At 43.1% G+C, this 24,331-nt stretch overlaps 1 protein-coding gene across 5 annotated transcripts in view; it reads left to right on the top strand.

The window, feature by feature from the left end:
* Nucleotides 1–24,331, top strand: part of MSRA (methionine sulfoxide reductase A) — a 373,391-nt gene that overhangs the window by 234,424 nt on the left and 114,636 nt on the right. For all 5 annotated transcript variants that reach the window (XM_067040008.1, XM_059071369.2, XM_067040010.1 and 2 more), the window contains one exon: nucleotides 10,382–10,486. In XM_067040008.1, coding sequence (XP_066896109.1) covers nucleotides 10,382–10,486 — 105 coding nt within the window. The remainder of the gene's footprint in view (nucleotides 1–10,381; nucleotides 10,487–24,331) is intronic.

Below are 24,331 nucleotides of genomic sequence, written 5' to 3' on the forward strand. Positions count from 1 at the left end.
GGGGGTGGGGGGTGCAGGGGCTGTGGCTGGTTGTTGCAGACTTCTTGGTGTCGGAATCCTTTGTTCTTGCAGCTGTGCACATGGGTCAGGTCATGATGTTCCTCTAAGCCTCCACAACACAAATGTTATTCTCTGTTCTGCCACTTTCAATCTCTATATGCATGGAAAAGTGTTCCACCTTTAAAGGTCAGAGCCTTGAGAATGGGCTCTCCTGTGTATTTCAGGCTATAGGCAACATTCTTAATGTGTAGCAAAAGCAATAGGATACAAAGGTTAAAGTAAAAGAAGCAGTTCTAACATGGAGTCAGATTTGTTCTTCCCTATTACAATAGTATATGGATATGGACAGACTAGTTGTGATATCATAGATTTGCTTACTACCACTCAGTTCCTTATGTCTGTTATTTAGGGCTTTCAACCATCCTCCAAGATTGATGGGACAGGTGTTAGTTCCCTCATTTTACAGGTGAGGAACTTGTGACTAGGAAAGGTTAACTGTCTGTCTGGCAGATTATGCCCTCAAGTTCAGGTCTTCTGACTTCAGAGTCAGTGCCCAGTTAACTACCCCACAATATCCTACACCTTCAGCCTTCTCAAGAGTCATTGTAGAGAAGTGAGTAGACCCCAAAATGTACAGCCTGGACCTGTGAGTAGGTAGAGGTAGATTTGACTCAATAAAGACAGGACATTCCAACAACAGCATGGACTACTTCATGAAATCCTGTACAACCTCTCACTTGAAATGGTCATTTGCATGTTGCAATGGGGTAAAACACAATATAGCATTTGGCTAGGTGACCTTTTGTGTCCCTTAAAATTCTGAGACTTTGTTAAAACAAAATCTGCTGTCTGGTTTCCTCTCCCTTGTTATAGCCACGTATATCAAATGCCCAGTTTCACAATTCCCGTTCCTAGCTTTCCATCAGAAGTACCTGTCAAGCTTTGTGAGGATACATATGCCCAGGCCTGACCCCAGACCTCCTGTATCAGAATTCCAGCGTGGGGCGGAGTGGTAGGTGTGAGAGTATTTTTCCAAAAGTTGCACAAGTGATTCTAAGGTGTAAGGCTATGAACCGCTCTTCTTGTGTAGCCCACTAATGACAAGGTACAAGCAGGCCTCATTTTGGACTTTTTGGTATAATTTGTCAGCATCAAGGAGTCATAGCTTCTCAGTGTGCAATACCGTTTTTAATAGTAATCAGGCCATTTAATAACACTGTGTTTGTTCTCTCGGCAGCAAGGATACCATGATCTCCACTTGGCAGGTTAGTTTTGCTGACATCTCAGTATGCCTGCCTAGCTCATGGTGGGGTGGGAGTTGGTGCTGGTCTAGGAAATAGACATTGATCAACCCAGCCACATAGGTCCTTTCATGTTCTGGAAAAAAACAGTTCAAAGGGTGTGAGGGCCAGCCTCAATGATCAGCAGGTTGGATAGAGAAACTAGTGAGCCGCGCTCTCCTAGACTAGTTACCTACTAGTTAGCTTTGTAGCAGTAAGAAACGTCCAGTAGCATGAAGAATTAATGGTTGTAGCGTATTGTCTACCTGAGGAATTTTCTCGATAAAGTACTCCACCATGTTTATAGCACTCCTCTGAGAGAATAATCACTGAAGGATAAGACACCCCGCGCCGTGTCTCCCCATGGTGGACCAGAAAAAAATTACAGTTGGTCTAACAGTATTTTTTTCTACTTTTCAATCAATAGGATGCTTTTTAAAGCTTACATTTCTCTTTGGACACTTTAAGTGATGATGAGACAAAAGAAAAAAACAAGCCAAGATAAAATGACAGTATAGACACTCCTCAAATCCTATAATGAACTCCACAGGGCATCCAATTTTGATGTATTAGGATTTTTGTTTTATAATGAGTACATTGTTGGAAACCACATTTTCTATCTGCAGGAGCTGGAGATGAAACTGAGCTGACATCTTACCTCTTTGTAGTTAATTAGCAAGAGGAAAGTAGTGGTTTGAATCTTGTATGGGAAAGGGTGGTATTAGTCATCCAGCTTTCCCCTTCAAACACCTGGATCTTTTCCTGTGCTTTTTGATTTGGTTTAATGGTTAGGTCTTGTTGGCTGGAAAAGATGAGGGAAATTGAAGAACAGTTATTATTTAATGAAAAAAATAACTATAGCTCACTCCTCTCCTCCATCTTGCCTGTAGGATAAATAAAATAGAGCAGGTCTTTTTCCTCCAAAGAGCAGTTCTTTACCTGGACTCACACTGTAAGCAGTACTGGCGCTGCAAGAGTCTTTTGTTGTCACTGTATTAACATTTGCCACCTTTGAATCCCTAGCATTTAGCACAAGTACTGGAACTTAGTAAGCATTCAGGAAATATTTATTAATTAATGAGTAAATAAAACATCGTGTTGACCCATATAGTAAGGTGTCCAAGTTGCATTAATTGTGTCTAATCCCTTTCTCCAGGTAGTAGCTACGTCCGTTCGAAGATGTATGCTGAGGTTTACATAGAACTCAACGGTCAGGGACAGAGGCAGAGCAGGGCGTGGAGGTATGTCTCCATTTAGGGGACTGGTCCTCCGTCAGGTGGGCACATCTGGGGCTGGCACGGACGCTCATCCAGATGAAGGCTAAGTAAGTGGCCGAAACATCTCACACAAGACTCCTCTGATCTGAATGTGTTTATTAATGTCACATCATGTGCCTGGTCTGGGGAATGACAGAGAAGAGCCACTTTCCTGGTTCCTCCTCTCAAGGAGCCCACTTTGTACGTGGGAAGACTGAGGAAGGACTGGACAACAGCCAGCAGCCAAGTGTCACACCATGTGTGACTGGTCCCAAGTGCAGTAAGAGTCCAGGGGGGCTGGGTCAGTGGTGCTTGGTGGAGAAAGATCCGGTTTTGGAGTCCCCTCTGTGTGCTAATTGCTGGACCCTATCGGCTACATCCATCACGTCTCTTCATCACAGCGACCCCGTGAGGGACCTCAGGGGACCTGCCTCAGTCGAAGAGCCTGCATCTGAGCGCAGTAGATCCGACGGCACCCTGCCTGCAGTGCTTTCTCCCGTGCATCGCGCCTCTTCTCCAGGTCCCATCCTCAGGCAGGGCTTCCTGGAGGAAGCAGCACCTACAGGGACCTTGAGAGTAGGAGAGGGCTTGGGTTGCAGGTGGCCGGAGGAAGGGCACTGCAGGCCGGATGCGGGCGGGGCACGAGGAGCTGGGGGTTGGTGTGGAGCTGTGGAGTGTCTCGGTCAGGGAGATGGCCTGGGGAGATGAGGTTGGCATGCCCCCGCTGTGGAGAGAGAGGCCCTGTGGCCAGCAGCTCCGGAGGGCAGAGGACAAGCGGCGAGCGGCAGAGACGCGGGTGCGTTGTGCTCGGCCACGCCCAGTGCGGAAGCCCAGGCCCGAGCGCGCGGCCCCGTGCCCCTCAGCCTGTGTGGAGCCCGGCCATCCGGCTCTCGATGGGGCAACCTGTTGACTGTGAGGTGTGGCCCAGGGCCGGGCCTTGACCTAGAGAGGGGCGAACGGGCCTTGAGGTCTCTCAGTGCCCTGCGGACACAGCAGAAGCCCGGCTCACGGCGGAGGGGCACCCATTTGGTGCAGCTTCTGCCGGGGGACTGGCTGCTGCCTCCACGGCCTCCCGCCCTCCGCCCCCGCCGTTGCAGCAGCAAGGGCCCCAGCCCCGGCAGGTAGGCACGATATCCATCTCTCTCTGCTTCTGTCTTCTGCGTCCCCACCAAGCCCCCTCCCAGAAGGCAGTCTTCCGCTGCCCGGGCTTCCGCTCTTCCTCACACGCTGGGATCACGCAGGTCTCGGCTGCTCGGCTGGGTGGCCCTTGGGTGCCCCCCTAGATGAGCCCACCCCCAGGAGCCCCTCGTGGGCTCAAGCTGCCCTTGGTGCAGGGGGCCCTGCTCCTTCTCCTTCTGGAAATCTCCTGGCATCGGATTTGCCCACCCCGTTGGGGAGGAGCCGCCACTAATACGGAGACTTTGGAGTGGAGCTCTCCCCTCCGGTCTCGCTCGCTCCGCTCAGCGCGCTCGCTGTGGGATGCTGCCCGCCGGCCGGCAGTCACCTGGCTCCGACCAGAGGGAGGTGGGCTCCCAGGGTCCCAGCCCAGACGGCAGTGGACGCTCCTGCTCGTCTCAGTTTGGCAGCCCTGTGCTGTCTCCTGGCGACACCGACTCTGAGGGACAAAGGTTCTCGTAGGAAGGAAGTGGTCGACAGCCAGAGTATGGTGGGACACAGCTTCTCCAGGGAGGCACGGTCCCACCCAGCCTCAGCTTCTGCTCCTGGAGCCCTGTTTCTGGAGGTTTCTTTTTACCCAAATTAAGCACCCTCTCATTAAACCCCTGGCCTTTTATTTCTGGTTCTAAAGTGGGGACTCACACTTGAAAAACACAGTGTTTCTCCACCACCCTACGCTTCATCAAAAGAGTGAGAATCTGGGTCCTTTATGGTGTGGACAAAGGCCGGACCACAGTCCCCACTGGGGCCAGAAGGCGCCAGCTGGGACTGCACCTCAGCACCCGGTCGGTCAGTGGTTGTAGACACTCGACTGATATTTCTGTCAGTCGAATGGATAAATGAAATCAGAATTATCCACTTACAGAGATACGTGTTTTCTCCTGCAGTTTAGTCCTTATGGGGAAGGGTCCATGCTAAGGAAACATAAAAGGGTAACAACAATAGAAGCGTCACATTTGTGTATAGAGAGCTGGCATTTTCCCCAGAACTTTCCCACATATGACCTTGTTTAATCTTTATGACTCTTCTGTCACAGAGGTTATTTTTTATTCCTGTCTGAAATAGTAGGAGACCCTGAATCACAGTCGAAAAAAGTGTTAAACTACTCGTTAGAACTATGGCTTAAGTTACTTCTAGTGCCGTTAATTCTCATCTTTTCCCACTCCATCACAGCTGAGTAGAGAATAATGCTAATAATTCAGCTTATAATAAGACATAGAGACGTAGACTCCTGTGTGCCGGGCATGGTTCTGGCTCCCCATTTTGCAGAAGAGGAAACTGAGGCATCGAGTGGTAAAGCAGATTAAGGGCCTTTGATAATGGGTGTGGGCCCCCTAGGTAAGGCATGGCTCATAGCCAAGGAGCTGTGATTCGAACCAGTGTTTTCCTCCCTCCCTGGCCCTGCCCAGGTCACGCAGCTGCCAAGTAGCAGAGCCGGAGCACAGCCCAGGCAGCCTGGCTCGAGTGCGTGCTTCTCACCAGAGCACAACACTGCCCCCTGCTATCGTCCCCCCTGCCTTCCTGTCTCACCAGCTCCTGGCCTCTTTTCCGGTCTCATCTGCTGGGTAGGCCACCCCCCTGGTTTCTCTTCTCCTCCCCAGCGCACCGGTAGTAAAAACTAACCGTGCTGACCTGGAAGAGTTGAAGATCGCAGTTTCCCCATGGGATGGAAAGCTGTCACACAGGACTTTAAGAATTGGCTGATTTGTCTTGGGGTTCACACCTGGTTCTGTGGTTGACTTAGCTTCCACAAAGCTCTAGCTTACTCTAGATGTGTGATTTTTCTGCCCCCAGAACACTGCCATGTGTGTCTTCTGGGATGCTGTGTCTTGTAAGGAATGACTGACCATAGCCTACCCCTCTGTGTTCCTTCACCTCCCTTTGGGGTCATGAGATAAAGTGACACGGGGGAAATGCTCAGAGAAGACATTCATCCTTTGCGTTTTTCCTTTCAAGGTATTTTTGAATGACAGTGTTAAAGCACCTATAACACTGCTGTGAACTGTTAACAAGCACATTTGCACATCACATCTATCATGCTGTTTGCACGATATTATGTGAAGAAACAGCTCAAAGTATTTTTAAGATATAGCCTTTTATCTTTGGAAGCACCAGAAACTATTTGCAGATTGGTCTTGGGAATCAAATTAGCCTAACACATCGGTGAGTTCCTGGAGGTGTGGGCATTTCTGTAAGTGGTTCCTGGCCCCTTAATCCTTCTGATCATTTGCACTGTGTATTTTTATACAGGCTCTTGTACTTTGGAGAAATAAAATAAAGAAACTTAAAGGTGAGTTTGACGAGGGCTCCTTCACACTGTTTGTCAATGCAGATGGATCCTGAATTTTAATGGTAGTAGTTTCTTTTAAACAACCAAACCTCTTTAAACCTCTCCACAAATAATGTCAGTGCGCAGATTATGTCTAAAAGTGTTTGCTGGTGAGTGGAAATCTTTCCTGACCCCATACTGCAACCATGAAAGAAGACCCTAATCCTGGAAAACAGTCTTGACAGCCTGGATGTCAGTTACCTCCACAGCTGTGATTTCTCATCGGGGCCACTGCCTGTGTGACATTTTGCTGTCACTTGATGACTTCGGGTATCTACATTCAGGAACCCAGCTTGGGGTCATGGAACGAGCCAGACCTTGCACCTCCCATCGAAACCTGGTCGGCTGCCACTTACCGACTGTGGGATGTTATGTGGAAAAAGCTTGTGGAGAGGCCTTGGTTTCCTCACCTGTAAAATGGGGATGGCATCCCTGTTGTAAAATTGTTGTGAGCAACCTCTGTGTGCCCATGCTCATAGCAGCTTTATTCACAAGAGCCAAAAGGTGGGAGCAGCCCAAGTGTCCGTTGACAGATGAATGGATAAACCAAATGGGGCACATACAAACAATGGAATGTTATTCAGCCTTAAAAAAGAAGGAAATTCTGACACGTGCTTCAACGTGGGTGAATCTTTTTTTTTTTTTTTTGCGGTACGCGTGTCTCTCTCACTGTTGTGGCCTCTCCCGTTGCGGAGCACAGGCTCCGGACGCGCAGGCTCAGCGGCCACGGCTCATGGGCCCAGCCGCTCCGCGGCACGTGGGATCCTCCCGGACCGGGGCACGAACCCGCGTCCTCTGCATCGGCAGGCGGACTCTCAACCACTGTGCCACTAGGGAAGCCGCAACGTGGGTGAATCTTGAGGACATTCTGCTGATGAAATAAGCCAGTCACAATAGGACAAATACAATATGATTCCACTGACATGAGGTACCTAGAGGAGTCAAATTCACAGAGACAGAAGTAGAATGGCATTGAAGAACACCCAGTAGGTAAAGTGCCTGCCATATTATCAGTGTTCAGTAACTAGTAGCAGCTTTTACTAGGGTTTGGGATTATAACTAATGGTTGTGTGATATCTCATCATGCGGCTGTACCATAACTTTGTTTTTTCTTTGTTTGACTTTTGGATTTCTTATAGTACTCCACCATTGCAGCAATGATGGAATGAATTTTCGTATTTGTGTATGTCTTTTCTATTATTTGGGGTTTATATCTTTGAGGTTGATTTCCTGGGTCACTTAATCAAGGTGAATTAATCTTTGTCTTTGGAGCTCTTGCTTCTTATGCCCATGGGGTTTCAGAAGGGGTGCTGTCATTGTCAGTGTCACCACCCAAGTAAGGACGCCAGCCTCAGAGTGTCCTCATCAGCACTAGGCACAATTTTAAGCAGTTTTACCAAATGAACTGAGTAAGAGATGGTGTTTTAATGTTTAATATACATTTGTTTGCTTTTATTTGATCACTGAAAATGTTGAGAAATTTTCATGCCTGGATCTACATTTATTTTTTCCAATGTGTATTGCCTGTTTACATCTTTTGCCTAATTTCTAGTGTGGTTTCAATGCTTTTCTTTATCAAATGTTTTTTTGTCATGTTTGTAACACATTGTTGCCATTTTAAATATTCAGACAGTCTTACTAGTTATGTAGTTAAATCATTCATTTAAATATTTCAAAACACATAAGATTTTAAAGTAGATCAAAAATGGTTTTGCAATAACATGGTTATTATACTTAATGAATCTTCTTCCCATAATTCCCTTATCATTCTTTTCATACCTATTAGCATAAAATCTGTTTAGATGTTAACTTACATGACTATAGTAGTTGAACTAAAATTATGTAGGCTGACCAATTAATAATAAAATATTAATAACCCAATATAAAGAAGACATAACAAACATTAGAGAAAATTAAAATTATTAATAAGCATGACATTTTTTACCTCACTAATAATTAAATTCATTAAAAATAAAATGATAGGATACTGTCTTCCATCTATAAATTTGGTAGAGATTAACAACATCATGATGGTGACTGAGGCTGACCCTCAGATATGCTGCCAATGAGGAGAGAAAACTGGGTCAACTTTCATGAATAGCAGTTTAGCACAAGGTATCAAGGATCTTTAAAATGTTCATAAACATTGATTTAGAAAATTCCCTTATATAACTAAGTCTAGAGGCAGCCTCAAAAATGTAGAAAAAATATTTACATTCTTAGATAAAAATAGGATTCAATACAAATGCCCAATGACAGGGAATGGTTGAATAAGTAATAGTACAGCCATCTTTGGAGTGTTATATAGTCATTATCAATGGTATTTCCTAAAAATTTCAGTGATATGGGAGAACACTCACAATATGCTGGTAAGTGGAAAAAGCATGATGCAGTGATTACAGTAAAACAAATTGTGTGTCACGGTGCGAGTTTGCGTGTGTTTTGTGTGTGTATGTATCTTGTACATATCTAGAAAGAAGTGCGTAAAGAGTATTGATAGTACGTATGTGGTAAGACAATGGGTGATTTTTATTTTCTTTTCTATATTTCTGCACATTTTTTAAGCTTCCTACTGTTTGCAAAGCATCGTTTCTACAATCAGAAATTTTAACTGCTGAGGAAGATTAAAGATAATAAGTAGATCTCTCTCCTTTTCTGGATTCACGTTCCCTTTGCTCTCTTCGCTTTGATATATTGGACAGAACCCTGGACCAGAAGTCAGAAGGTGTTTTCTCAGGTTATGGCCCAGAAATTTGCTAGCTGTATGACCTTGGGAAAATCTAACTCATATGTACCCGTTTGCCAGTTTGTCAAATGGGGATTTCTGTCTTCCCTGCGTGTGCAATTGGAGGGTTGTAAGAATTAAGGTGAGATTACCAACATAGGGAAAAACACTTCTGCAAACTAAGATGCAAGTTCAAAGGATTCCCCAAACCACTGGGAGGTCTGATCATTTGTTAGAAGGACTCACGCAAGTCGAGAGCTGTTATCCTCACAGTTATAGCTGATTACAGGAAAAGGATACAGATCAAAATCAGCTAAAGGAAGGGTCACATAGGCGGCGTCCGGAAGGGTTCCAGTGCAAAGCCTCTGTGTCATCTCCCATGCAGTCAGGATACGTTACCCTCCTGGCCTCCATGTGTGACAATATGCAGACTATTGCCAACCAGGAAGCTCTCCCAAGCTTTGGTGTTCAGAATTTTTAATTGGGGCTTCATTACATAGGTATGATTGATTGATTGCCCACATGGTTGAACTGAGGCTCTCGGTCAACCGCTACTGTGTTACCCAAAGCAACCACCCTCAGGTCACATGGTTGGTCTTTCCAATATGGCAGCCTCTACCCTAGGACTGTTGGCGGCCCTACGCTGAGATTCAGTGTGGCTAGCCCCACCCTAAGCATATAGGTGTGGCCTCTCTAAATTAGGACACTCCTATCAGGTATGACCTAGATTACCTACCAGAGCCAAGGCAGAGGCCAGCTGCCTGTTTGGGCAAGGCTAAATTCTTTACTACACACAAGGTGCCTGAAAGAGATGGAAAACAAATTTAAACATAGAGATGATGTTAGTATGGAGGGGTCTATTATTTACCATGTGTAACACTGTAAAATAAGAGAGGGCATGAATTCCACAGGTACAAGTGGTACTGCAAGTACCTGCTTCCCTGATCCTTAGAACCTTGGGGACACCTTTGAAGGGGCTGCAGAGAGGATTTTGCTACAGTAGTTGTTTACCACAGAGACGAATTAGAATGTGAAAACACTTACCGTCCTGCTGGGTATATGAAGCTGACCCTCGCCTCGGTGTTAACAGCTCAGCAAATATGTCTCTCTGCTAACGAATTTATCTAATGTGAATGAATTATGAGCCTGTTTTTTTCTTGGGTTTCTCTATCTGGCACCATCTCCCTCTGTAGTGCAGCTGAGCTTACTATGTACAGAGAAGTGGGGGGGATGATAAAAATAAATTGGCTCGTTCCCCGTGCAGAGTTTCAAATCTCTAGCACCATGTCAGGTTGGATCCATAAGGTTTCATAAGAGTGAGATTAGAAAAATGAAAACCCGAGTTTATTTTCTCATGGAATTAAAACAAAATGAGAACACAATGAAGAGAGATGATCATCCTCAGGAAACTTGCTCGAGGACAACCGTGTGCTTTTATGGAAAAAGAGCCAGCGACAGAGACTTAGGATGAAAGCATTAAAGTACAATTGTGCTCCCCACCCTGCCTTCAGAGGGAAGAATTTCAGCCTTTGTCTAGTGGTTTTTTGGAAACAAATAACTTGTCATAAATTGATGTTGTCAGTAAATTTGGGTTGTACGTTCTGTTTCTTTCAAGGAAAAACTGGCCACGCAGAAGTAGTCCGAGTGGTATACCAGCCAGAACGCATCAGCTTTGAGGAGCTGCTCAAGGTCTTCTGGGAGAATCATGACCCGACCCAAGGTAGATGAGTGAGCCAGTATTTAATTATCTTACTAATTACAGCTGGGATAATTAGTGTTTGAACTGCATGGAAGAGATGAACCTTGAAATCACACAGGAGCTCAAGAATATGATTGCAGACATTTATTGACGGAGAAGGGGAGGGGCTGGGGAGAACGAGGGCGAGAGAATAAAGGCACAGCCACCGTCTGCACCCCTCCCCCCTTTACAGCTGTCAGGGGTGGGAAAATTCCCACAGAGAAAGACACCAGACAATAGAGATTCGTTCACCTTTGATTATTGCATTATTCCTCCTTAATGCAGTCTTTTGTCTACAAAATTAAAGTGTCTTTCTAGCAGCTCCAAAGTTTTCCTGATTTATGGTTCTTTTATTTCCCTGAATTTATTTAGCCTTTCTCATCTTTTGACATTATCACCCATTTTTTTTTCTTTTAAATGTCTGTGGGTGACTTAAAAGAAGAAGAACATAAAGGTAAAATGCAGTATTCAGTAGTTCTACAATGCTTGGGTTATTTAAATATTTCATTTGTCTTCTTTGGAATTTATTATATGGAGATATTAATATATTTGGGCTGTAAACAATGGTGGTCAGGAATTTTATTTGAAGGCACACACAAGCAAAAATCTCATGTTGGCAAATATCATTGTAATATTCAATAATGGAGTAATTTCCAGATTTCATCTTAACAGCCTTACAAGCACTGCTTTGCCAGTGTGTGATCTGATATCATGAGGCTTATGAACTGAGAAGTCCTGTATATCCGATGTGATTTTCATTTAGCAATCGGTCTATTTAACGGAAATATTTTCCCTTTGGTGTCAGATTCTGGGGGAGTGGGTACGCCACGTTGGCTATTTCCCGACGAATGGATGTGTTTTTCCAAATGTGCATTGTGCTTTGGGGTGGGACCTTACCAAGACCCCAGCAGCATAGGTTGGTGAGCCCTGAGTTCTGGTTCCACTTAATGCCAGGGTGGTTTGCCAGAGGGCCAAGGTCAGAGCTAAGGCAAGAACGGCAAAATGATCAACGAGCCAGGGTCAGGCAGGTCCAGGATCCAGGTACATCCAGCAGGGTGGGTAAAGGCCGGGAAGGAGGCCAGGAGCAGGCTCTCCATGACAGTGAAGTCTGGTTGGCATGGGGGGATGAGTCCCTGGTGGGAGAGCAGTGAGGTATGGGGCAGGGGAGGTACAGGACTGGTAGGGCAGGAGTACTATCATCGGGAGGTTCTGATGCCACCCCCGTTTGGACTACTGGACTGTCACATCATATGAGAACAGCAAGCCTAGTGGCGCATGGCTCAAAGGGAAACTGACTGGTGAGCATCATAAATAAGAGTAGTGATGGCCAGGAACTCATGCTGGGAAGCCTTTGGTCCAGATGGAGCCGCCATCAGCCTCTTGGCTCTCAAAGCCGAGGGTCAGGCAGGATGCTGAGGGCTCCAAAGTTCTAAGTGGAGACACCTATCAGGAGCCCAGGCAAGCCTGAAGTCATGGAGGAGACAGGCTCCCCACAGGCCCACAGGGCTGGCTACGTGGCCTTGGCCTGGCCACCCGTAATGCCATGTCCCGATACAACCACCTTATGCTTGGCCCCTGCAAAACTTCAAAGAGGGTGAAGTCTGTCATCCACTTCTCTCTCCTTACTTCTCTTAATGTCTTACCCATTTTATCACATCTTTACTAACTCACCTCAGTTATTAGGTCACTAGTTCTGGCCCCTGAATCTCAGAGGAATTCCACCTTCAAAAGAACTTTAGGAGAACCTCTTGTTCTCCCCATCCCATGGATCAGATTTGTCTCAACTTTGCCTCAGTCCTCTATGAAATTCTTGGTTTACTATCTGTATTGATTTGCTAAGGCTGCCATCATCAAGTATCACAGATTGGGTGGCTTAAACAACAGAAATTAATTTTCTCACAGCCCTGGAGGCTGGGAGTCTGAGTTGAAGGCATTGGCAGGGTTGGTTTCATCTTGGCTTGTCGATGGCTGTCTTCTCCTCATACAGTCTTCCCTCTGTGTGTGTCTGTGTCCTGATCTCCTCTTTGTATAAGAACACCAGTCAAATTGGATTAGGGCCCACCCAGATTACTTCATTTAATCTTAATCTTTAAAGTCTCTATCTCCAAACGAAGTTACACTCTGAAGTATTGGAGGTTAGGGCTTAAACATGTGAAGTGTGGGGAGAGGTGGGACCCACTTTAGCCCATAACACTGTCCAATAATGTAACCGGTTGATGTGCTGTTCTTCCAGAGGTGTTTTTTTTTTTCCTAACAAGGTGTTCATAGGCTCATAGACTGGAAGAGACTTTAGAGGTCATCTGGTTCAACTCCAGCTTCAATTCTATGAGTCAGAAGATGAAGTTGGTAATGATGGAATGATAGGGTCACAGACAATGGGAATGGAATGTCGAGTGACCTATTTTTTACACTGATATTTTGGACAAATTATACATGTAGGGGGAGAGTTTTTCTACCCTTGTGTATATTTGTTTCTGCTTAGAGTAGTGTTTCACGTAATATATACAGTCACACATATTAAATCACAAGATACCTGATCTTCCCGCATTATTATTAGAATTACTTTTTTAGATAGTTCAGTGTAATGGGCCATGGTAACAATCTTTTTCTGCCTTGTAGGGTTTCCTAGGACCCTTCTGGGAATAGGGCCAATGGAGTGATCACATGATCCAGTCCTGATCAATCAGTATCTTTTCCTATTGTCAACAATGTTTGATCCAAAGAACAGGCATGTGACCCAAGCAGAACCAGCTAGAGTCTTTCCCTGGGACTGTCATATGTTCTCAGTTTGTTGCAGCTACCGGGGTGGGTGCTCTGTAGGGGGAATGACGTGCCCACCAGAGAAGCGAGGGAGGAAGATGAGCAGAGACGCTGAGAGATGAGAGGTGGGAGGAGAAAACCCTCAGGAGGCTCTGAGGCCCTGAGACCCCTCATTCCTGCAGCTCATCCTTCAATTCTGAGAGCTCTCCTGTGAGCTCTTCAAGCTAGGAGAGCTACTAGGTATTCCCTTCCTTTTTTTCACTCGAGCTAGTTTGTTGGCTTTCTGTTACTTCCAACAACAACGAAGACCCTCACTAATCCACTTACTCAATTTAAACCATGAGCATTATGCTCGATCATTATATTCAGTAACTGTTAGTTAACCGTGTTCATCTGGCTCCATAAATCAGAGGTCTAAAGCCATGTGAATGGTTTTATCATTGACTCAGACACCGAGGGCCGGGCACTAGAAATTGTTTCTTCAAGACCTGTTGGTGGTTTGATTGGAGGTTCCTTGGTAATTCAGAGTTAGGATTTAGGATTTGGGACATATGGCCTGAGAGCATATCAGATGCCTTTTCAATATTTCTGAAGTATTGTGACAGACAAGCATTCATTAATGACATTTATCTTCTGCCTGCTCTTTTTTGCCAGGTATTCTGCTAAGTGGTGCTAGATCACTAAGTGGTCCGGAATAAGCAGCAGTATCCAACATTTTGGTTAACACACAGGGAAGGTACATTTCTATAGGAAGAAAATAGTTAAATCCCAATAAACTGAGATCAAATGAGCATTCACATAAGTGTGTATAAGATCACAGCCCAAAATGTTAACCTGAAATAATTAAAACAAGTATTGGTTAACCCTGGGAGATTAAACGCAAAAATATAAGTTCATAAGAAGTCTCGTATCAATGGATTTAATATTTCCAGGGAACTCTGAAGGTCTAAAACGTGTAATCATGTAATTTTTCTGAGGTGAGACTTTGAAGTCCACTTGCTAAAGGATGGGCATGCAGCAGGAGATAGCTGAGCTGCAGGTGAACTTGGCCACCTGAACACAACTTCTTAATTCTCTACCTGAAGTTACATGCTGACTCTGATCACATTTCACAGTGGCCCAGAAAAGAAAAGCACCCAGTAGGGCAGGTGGGGGAAGTAGAGGCGTGTAAGACTGATTACTCTTACTCAGAAAATGGACGTTTGTAAGGACAGAAGCGTGTTGGCTTTGGTGGAGACTCTGGTCTGTGAAGCAATAGTCCACTGTAGGTTCTTTTCAGAAACAAGAGTAAGTGATTCCTCCACCTGCTTGAAGAATGCTCTTACCTGTACCAGAATTACTTATCAACAAAAAGACAAAACTTAAGTACAAGTTGAGATGACGTTGATCTTTGATGTGATGATAGGCCCGCCCCCCGCGACACACGATTCTCAACAGCAATAGGCCTCAAGAGAAATGTATTTTAATTAGCATGTTGAAAGGCTTTACTGCCTTGTTTATAAAGTTATGAAGGATTTGCAGGGGCCACTAAAAATCTTTAGTTATAATTTACTTCATTTTGTGGGAGAAGCAATATCCTTGAGTGGTATTAGCAAATGTGGGGTTCTTGCTAATGACAAGGGTCTAATATAGTAGAAACAGCAAGAATTTAAGCTTAAGTTCCCTTTCAATTAAATCAGATCTTCAAGGTATAGAGCAGACAGAGAAAATCCTGCACATTCTTCCCTGCTTCAGGGTACTAAAGCAGCTCTCACAGTATCTGTCCCAGTGGAAAGGAGGAAATCCCCATGGCCCACCAGTTTGAAAGGGGCAGAGCTGGTAAGAGCTCTCAGAAAGTGTGGGCTTTTAAAGATATAGGGGGCCCAAGAGCCGCTATTCCACAGCCAACAGGCAGTGAGTCCTGAGAGAGTGCTGCTCAGTGGATTAGCTTCAGGTGAAGTTTACAGATGACTGGCCAGTGAATGGAATAGTCTTTCCTCTGAATTTACCCAGAAACCTCTGCTTTTGCCGAAGCATTCAGGTACCACTGTTGAAGCTACTGCGTCCTGTTCTGGCTTTGTCTTACTCACGGGACAAACACAGTTCCTCCAGGCTCCTAAGGAACAGTGTGCTCCTTCCTGACCGTGTGGGTCCCCAAACTCCCCCGGTCTCCAGACAACATGGCAGAGCCTGACACTTAGATTCGGGTTCTGGCACCAGGTGGACCTCCTCCCAACCTCACGACCTTGACCAAGATACTTACTCAGTCTGAAACTCTGTTTTCTCATCTACAACGAAGGGGTAGTAATATCTATGCTGCGTACTTCTTGGGTTGTCATAAGAACGAAATGAAATTGTGTGAAAATCCCTTGAAAACGTCAAGAACCATGCAGGTGGCTGCTTTGTAATTGTGTTCTTCTCAACACAACAATACAACGTCACCCGTTTTATTTAGTTATTTTTATATCCTTGATTTCTGTGGGAAAATATTTACCCTCTGCTTACTAAAGGGTGGGTTTTCTACCCACAAAGGTTCTTTTGTACTTCCTGCTAGTTGGAAAGATTTCAACATTGTTTGTGTTCTCGTTCTATGATGAAACTGCTGGCGGCGATGGCGGTGAGGTTGGTAGGCAGAAACCTCCTCGCGTTTGCTGCTGACACAGTGTCAGAAGAACCAGATAAGATCCCAGCCTCTCACGCGTGCTCTGTAGCCCTGTGCCTAGCACGCTCTGTGCATGGATTCCATCGTTTCGGTCCTCCTATTCCTGCCGGAGGAGGCAGGGCCCAGACCCTGTACCTTGAGCCAAGCCACAAGCACACAAGTGCACAATGTGGAGACTCAGCTTTGCCTGCCTTGATCCCATAAACCTGACTTCTCGATTCCAACCTGTTTCACTCTCCTTGATCCTGGGGAAAGGACAGCACCATTTATGAAGCACCCCTACGGGCCAGTCTTAGTGGTAGATGCTTTATACCTATCATTTCATTTAACCCTTACCATAACCTTATGAAGTGGGGTTCACTGTCTTCGCTTAACAGAAGAGAGGAAATGAGGTTCCAGAAGACTGACACAGTCTTGCTTGATGTTGTTGGCAATATTTGGACACAGCTCTGACTAGAGCCCAAATCTGTTTTCTTTCCCCTACACCAGAGGGGTCCCTGCTTCTTGACTAGGAGGACCTCTTCTAAAGATAAACATTTTTCAGGATCGCCCATGTGATATAGTTGTGCCCTTAGTAACCTTTTTAAAGCAAATATATGAAAATGCTACTGCAAATTTAATCACTTTAAACTGAATGCCTGTTTTATTAACTAGCACAATGTCACGTACCTCTGGAAAATGGAAATGCCTACATGCATAATGCATTCCACAGCCTCTAGGCCATGCCTGCTGCACAGCTGGATTTGTGGACCTCTAGTAGTAGCTCCTGGCCTTCCCAGGGGCTGGGGCCGCAGGTGGGGAACTGCTCTGGTTAGTGGTGGCCTTTCTGCAGAGGCCTTCTGGCTGAGACTGCGAGCTGACCCCAATATCAGTTTCCCTACTTCTGAAGGATTGGAATTTTAGCTGGATGTGCAACCACCAATAAAGACTAAATTTCCCAGACTCCTTATGACTAAGTATAGCCATATGTCTGAGTTCTGACTACCAGAGCATGAGTACCAGTGATGGTGTCAAATTCTGGGTTCGGTACGCTTAGAGGAAAGGCCATTCTCCTCTTCTTTCTTCCTTCCCGCAAGTTACTTGTGGATGCAGTGATGAACCGTCTTAGACCACAGGGGTGGAGGCCTCACCCTTGTAACTGGGGAGCTGCAAGATCGAAGGCTCCAGAGTCAGTATCCCAGGCTGGACTCTTTATGCAAGAACTTCTTAAGCTATTGTTATATTGGTTCATCTTAGGCCTTCTTCTTTTTCTTTTTCTTTTTTTTTTTTTTTTTTTTCTTACAACAGCTGAACTAATCCTTACTAAAATTGCCTTCAACTGTAAGCTGGTGATGAACTCCCAGTCACTCCTCTGAAGATCTTAATTAAAATGCTTCCTTAATTAAAACAGCTTTAATCAAGCCTGTTAAGAGTATGGACTCTGGGGTTAGAGGATATGGCTTTAACCAGGCCTGCCATGTACGTACTAGCCACGTGGCCTGGGGAGGTTACGTCACTCACCGCCTCCTTTCTCTCTGTCTCTGCCTGACCACTGGGTCGTGGCTCTCATTACTCTCATTTGGCTGCCACAGTCGCCTCCTAACTGGCCTTGCCCCTTTCCCAATCCAGTACCCATAATGATCCGTCAAAAACATGAAACAAAAGTATGTCCCTCTCCTGCCTTTCCTTTGGGCTGATACACACTCAGCGGTACCATGGCAGCCTGGCCTGGGATCAGCTGACTGGCGCCTCTTGCTCCAGCCTCAGGTCCTGCCTCTTCTCCCCCCGACGCCCCTCACCCACTGCATGTCTGCACCGTGGCCTTCGTTCACCCCATTCCTGGAAGACACAAGCACTCCCTTGCTGGGCCCATACCTGCTGGTCCGTCTGCCTGCAGCTCTTGGTGTGATTGGCTCCTTCCTTTCCTTCAGCTTAAAGAGTCACGTCCTCAGAGACGTCTTCGCTGACCCGCCCTAACTAAAGGAGGCTCTCCGGCCCTCCTCCCGCCTTTTGCCATCACTGCTGTCTCTTTCCTTCCTACCACTTATCACAGGGTGGACTGATTTGTCTGTTTCTTGTTTATTAACTGTCTCCTCTTCTAGAAAGTAAGCTTCATATGAAATATATTCTCATTGAACAAATGAATGAACGAATCTCCGTTTTCCCATCTGTAAAACGGTTCCTCTCCCATCAGTGTCCGTCAAGATGTATGAAGGAATGTAGTCTGTTGTGCAGAGTGCAGTGCCGGGCACAGAATAAGCGTGTCATCTGTAATAGCCACCATGCTCACCCTGCCCGTGTAAGAGCCATTTCATCAGCTCCCATTTGTTGGCCTTGCTCTCTCTTGAGCCCCAGTATTTCTCCATTTTTTTCCCCCTCATTTTACCCATCTTGTGTTTTGAATGCGCTTGATCGTTTCCTATGCTTGGTTCATACCCTTTATCCTCGATCAACTGCTCAGCATCCCTTTCCCTCCCACATCCACCCTCCACCCTCCCACAGGGAGCTCCCAGTTGTCCTCAGAAGCTTCATCTGGCTGTCCCCATGGGCCACCCTGTCTCTGGTGTTGGTTTCATGGAGCCCTAGGACCACACACCCTGGCTTGCTGCCTCACCCTCAGAGCCAAGAGTAGGGGATTAACGTGGTTCCTCAGCCCGTGGTTGAGACTAGAGACCCCAAGGACTCTTCTCCATTCAGCGTCCGTGGACCACACACCCCGCCTCCCAGCACAGCCCACACTCACTGTGCAGCACCGCTCGAGGTGCGTGGTTCCCAGAGAACCTGCAGTGGGGCTGGCCCGCTCCAACTTTAGCAGGTTTGTTTCACAGCCTCTTTCCAGGTGCACTGTAGAGAAGCCAGTGCCTGGTGCTGTCTATCGGGGAATATTAACTGGAGAGAGAAGAATCCTCTATTCCTTCTGTTTCTCATCAAGTTGGCAATTAAGTGCTGGTGTTCATATATTTGAACTGCCAAATTAATATCTGAACTTCGTTGTGCTGACCCTTTTAAGTTGGTCTTTTAAAATAAGTCACCAGTTTTGAAGGACTATCCTTTTTTTAGCCCACGTACAAGGAATCTATCATCTGCAAATAATTAGACAGTGGGAATTATACTGTATTGCTAATGAGCAGATGTGCATACTTATAGTGGAGGAACAGCTGCACACATACAAAATGCAAAAAAGACCCAAACCCAGCCTTATGAATTCTGAAAGAGATTTCATTCTTTTAAGAATTTCAGAAACAGGAAAAAAAGAAACAAAGGATTTAACTGATAGTTTTCTTTATTAATTGTTCTTTCAGTCGTACTTTTCCTTGCATAACATTATCATATATGTACACAGTATCTTTGCTATTTGCAAATGTGCTATTTGCACTTTCAAATCCCTCTCTCATATAATACTATAGAGCTTATATTTAACATTTTTCCTCTGCCTTTCTAGTGCTTTAAGGGTTTGGTGCCTCCAGACTCAATGACAGACTCCTACTGGGTATTTACTCTGGGCTGGGCATGATGCTAGGTTCTTATGTGCATGTGATCCCATTTGATCCTTAAAGTAACCCGTGAGTAGGTGGTCTTAAACCCATTTTATAGATGAACAGACAGGCCCAGAGAGGTGAAGTGATTTTCCATGAGCCAGTTAGTACTTTATTGTCAGAGCTGGGATTTGGACCTAAGAGTTCACTTTCAAACCTTGTGTTATTTCCATTGTATGGTACGTCGTCCTACATTGTTACAAGATTCTATCAGCCAACAGAAAACACAACCACACCGTAACTGGAAACAGCAGCACATTATCCAATGAAGAGTATCTGTCCTAACAAGCTCCTTGTAATACATATTACAATTTTATAACCTGTTAAGGATTTTCAAGATTAAGTTCAAATAGGCTTTTTTTAGGCTATAAATCAAATTTTATTTGTAATGGATAGTGTGGTAGCAGAGGTTAGGAATGCTAATATCTTTTGGCAGCCTATACCAAGGGCAGGTATCCAAGAATTTCTTTTGAAAGATGTGATTAGCATCAGTAAGTTCAAACAGGCTTTTGAAAACTTTCAGCCAGGAAGAATTCCACATATTTGAGATAGGAGAGTTTAGGTCATTTGAACTTTGCTGATCAATTCCTGAAATAATATAAAATCAATAAGAAGAAATGAAGTCAGAAGAATTACATTACTTCACATAAAAGAGTATTAAATTAGATAAGAGAAAAAAATCAGAGCTGATAACATTGGCAGGAACTAGAATTTCCAGGTTCTTAAATGGCAGGCTAGGCTATTCAGATCAACTTCTCATCAAAAGCAACTCAAAATGTTGGATAAGATATAAAAACATATTAAAAGCATCACATCAAAATGCCTACAAAATGATTAGGAATTACCACATAAAATTGAAGGGAACACGGGAATCCAGGCTGGTAAGCAGGGGACTAAAACACCTTTGCTCTAGGGAATTTGCCAATTCCAGAAGAGTTGAGTCTTAAGGACCTTATTAAGGATATAGAGACTGTGACCAATGCTATTAAAGCACTCGATCTAATGGACATATATAAAACACTGTACCCTACACCTTCTTAATCACACATGGAAATGTACTAAGCCAGAGTCTCAATATGTTGTAGAGGGACTAAAATCATAGAGATTATGTTTCTCTTATCATAATGTGATTATGCTGGAAATCAATAGCTAAAAGATATGTAGAAAATCCTTTTATGTTAGAATAGAAGAAATTTTCTAATTATCTTATGGATCAAAGATAAGCCATAATGGAAATCAGAAAATATATTGAAGTGACTAGTAATTAAAATACTACAGTTCAAAACTTATAGGGCATGGCTAAAGCCATCCTTAGAAGGAAATACAGAGCCTTAAATTCTTACATTAGAGGTGGTGAAAGACAGAGCTCAGCATCCATCTCAAGAACTTAGAAAGTCAACAACAACATAAACCAAACAATGAAGAGGAAAGAAATAATGAAGAACAGAAGTAAATGGAATAGGAAATTAAAAAGTAGTAGAGAGGATTAAGGAAGTCAGAAACTGATATTTCAAAATGGCTAATAAAATTGATAAAACATTGGTTAGTTGATCAAGGAAAAAAATGAGGTCACAAATACCCATTATTGGGAAGAAAAAATGGGATAGCACTGCTGATAGGCAACTTTATGTCAATACATTTGAAAAGTTAGATAATTAGATAAGACAGAGTCCTTAACAATATAATGAAACTGGGAATTCCCTGGCAGTCCAGTGGGTAGGACTTGGTGCTTTCACTGCCGTGGCCTGTGTTCAATTCCTGGTTGGGGACTAAGATCCTGCAAGCAGTGTGGCATGGCCAAAAACAAAACAAAACAAAACTGAATAGACCTATAATCATTAAGAAGTTGAATCAGTATTTTTAAAGCTTCTCATAAAAATAACTCAGCTGCAGTTTTTTGTGTGTGTTATTTTTGTGGATCTTTAAAGCTGATTCTGATGTTTATTTGGAAAGGCAAAAGTTTAAGAAAAGCAGAGACACTCTTGCATAAGAACAAGAGGATGGGAGGATTTGTTCTTCCAGATATCAAGATTTATTATAAAGCACATACTACCCAAAGCAATCTACAGATTAAATGCAATCCCTATCAAAATACCTATGATATTTTTCACAGATCTAGAATAATCTTCAAATTTATATGGAAGTACAAAAGACCCCAAATTGCCAGAGCAAGCAATCTGGAGAAAAAAGAACAAACCTGGAGGTATTGTGGTCCCTGACTTCCGACTATAACACAAAACTACAGGAATCAAAGCAGCATGGTGCTGGCACAAAAATAGACACATGGATAAATGGAACAGGATAGAGAGCCCAGAATAAACCCACGCACCTATGGTCAATTAAGCTGTGACAAAGGAGGCAAGAATGGAGAATGGAGAAGACAGTCTTCAGTAAGTGGTGCTGGGAACACTGGACAGCTACATGTAGAACAATGAGATTAGAACACTCCCTAACACCACATACGAAAATAAACTCAAAATGGATTAAAGACCTAAATGTAAGACCTGAAACCATATAACGCCTAGAAGAGAGCATAGGCAGAACGCTCTTTGACATAAATTGTAGCAATTTTTTTTTGATCTGTCTCCTAAGGCAAAAGATATAAAAGCAAAAATAAATGGAACCTAATTAAACTTAAAAGCTTTTACACAGTAGAGGAAACCATTGACAGAATGAAAAGACAACCTACTGAATGGGAGAAAATATTTGCAAATGATGTGACTGATAAGGGGTTAATATCTAAAATATATAAACAGCTCATACAACTCAATATTGATAAACAATCCAATTAAAAAATAAGCAGAAGACCTGAATAGACATTTTTCCAAAGAAGGTATACAGGTAGCTAACAGGCACATGAAAGACACACAACATTGCTAATTGTTAGAGAAATGCAAATCAAAACTGCAGTGAGGTGCCACCTCACACCTGTCAGAATGACTAACATCAAAGTCTACACATAAATGTTGGCTAGGATGTGGAGAAAAGGGAACCCTTGTACACTGTTGGTGGGAAGGTAAATTGGTGCAGCCACTATGGAAAACAGTATGGAAGTTCCTCAAAAAACTAAAAATAGAACTACCATATGATCCAGCAATTCCACTCTTGTATGTATATCTGACAAAAATGAAAACACTAACTCAAAAAGATACATGCACCCCAGTGTTCATAGCAGTGTTATTTACAATAGCTAAGATACAGAAGCAACCCAAGTGTCCATCAACAGATGAATGGATAGAGAAGTTGTGGTATACACACACACACACACACACACACACACACACACACACACACACACACAATGGAATATTACTCAGCCATAAAAATGATATTCTTCCATTTACAACATATGGATGGACCTAGAGGGTATTTTTTATGCTTAGTGAAATAAGTCAGACAGAGAAAGACAAATACTCCATGTTTTCACCTATGTGTGGAATCTAAAAAATAACACAAACAAATGTATATAACAAAACAAAAACAGACTCACAGATATAGAGAACAAACTAGTGCTTACCAGTGGGGAGTGGGGAGGAAGGGGGCAAGATAGGGGTATGGGATTGAGAGTATAAACTATTATGTATAAAATAAATAAGCAACAAGGATATATTGTACAGCACAGGGCAATATAGTAATTATTTTATAATTTTATTATTTTTAACTTTGGAAAGTTGATATTTCATTTTTAAAAAATTTTTATTAAAGTATAGTTGATTTACAAAGTTGTGTTAGTTTCAGGTGTACAGCAAAGTGATTCAGTTATACATATACATATATCCACTCTTTTTTTTTTTTTTTTTTGTATCCACTCTTTTTAAGATTCTTTTCCCTATAGGTCACTGCAGAGAATTAAGTAGATTTCCCTGAGCTATACAGTAAGTCCTTATTAGTTATATACTTTATATATAGTAGTTTAAATGAAGTATAGTCTATAAAAAATATTGAATCACTATGCTGTACACCTGAAATTAATATATTATAAATCAACTATTACTCAATAAAAATAAGTTTAAAAAGAAAATCTAAAATATTGTAAAAAGAGTGGGAAAAAAAAAGTAAATTCCAAGTAGATTACGGACCTAAATGTGAAAACAAAACTACAAAACTTCAAGTAGATAATATCATTATGATCTTGGGTTTGAGAAGCATTTCTCAAACAAGATACATAAAGCACTAACCATAAGGGAAACTATTTGATAAATTTAACTATATTAAAATCACAACTTTGGTTCCTCAAAAAAATCATAAAGAAAATGTAAGGATAGGGAGATTATATTTGCCAAAGTATTAATATCCAAGAAATATAAAAAGTAGATTTTAAAATTATCTCCAGTAGATTTTAAAAAATGCAGACCACTGAATAGAAAAATGGACAAAGGACTTATAATGGTGAGGAAACATGAAATGATAATCTATGCCATTATTAATCAAGGAAATGCAAATTAAGATCAAGTGAGATTTCATTACACACCAAGCATACTGACAAAAAGTGAGAAGTCTGACATTAACAGACTTTAATGAATTGGCAAACATTTAGAGCTCTGACAACTCTCATGAATTGATATGGGTTTATAAATTAATACACCTACTCTGGGAAATGGTTCAACATCTAGTTAAGTTGAGAACATGCAAAGCCAACAAGCCAACAATTTTATTTCTAGGTATGTACTCAAGAGAAATTTATACATATATAACAGAATGCAGGTCAAGAATGTACGCAGCAGCCCCAAGCTGGTAATGTTCATCAGCAGTAGAATGGATAAATCAGTTATGATCTATTCATATGAAGGGATATTACAAAACAATGAAAATGAAGAAAATAGAAGAATCTCATGAACATAACAGTAAGTGAAAGATTAAAACCACAGAATAACTTCATTGATGTAAATTTCAAAAATAGGTGATTACTGT

The sequence above is a fragment of the Kogia breviceps genome, chromosome 8 (genome assembly GCF_026419965.1).
Source record: "Kogia breviceps isolate mKogBre1 chromosome 8, mKogBre1 haplotype 1, whole genome shotgun sequence".
NCBI lineage: Eukaryota > Metazoa > Chordata > Mammalia > Artiodactyla > Physeteridae > Kogia > Kogia breviceps.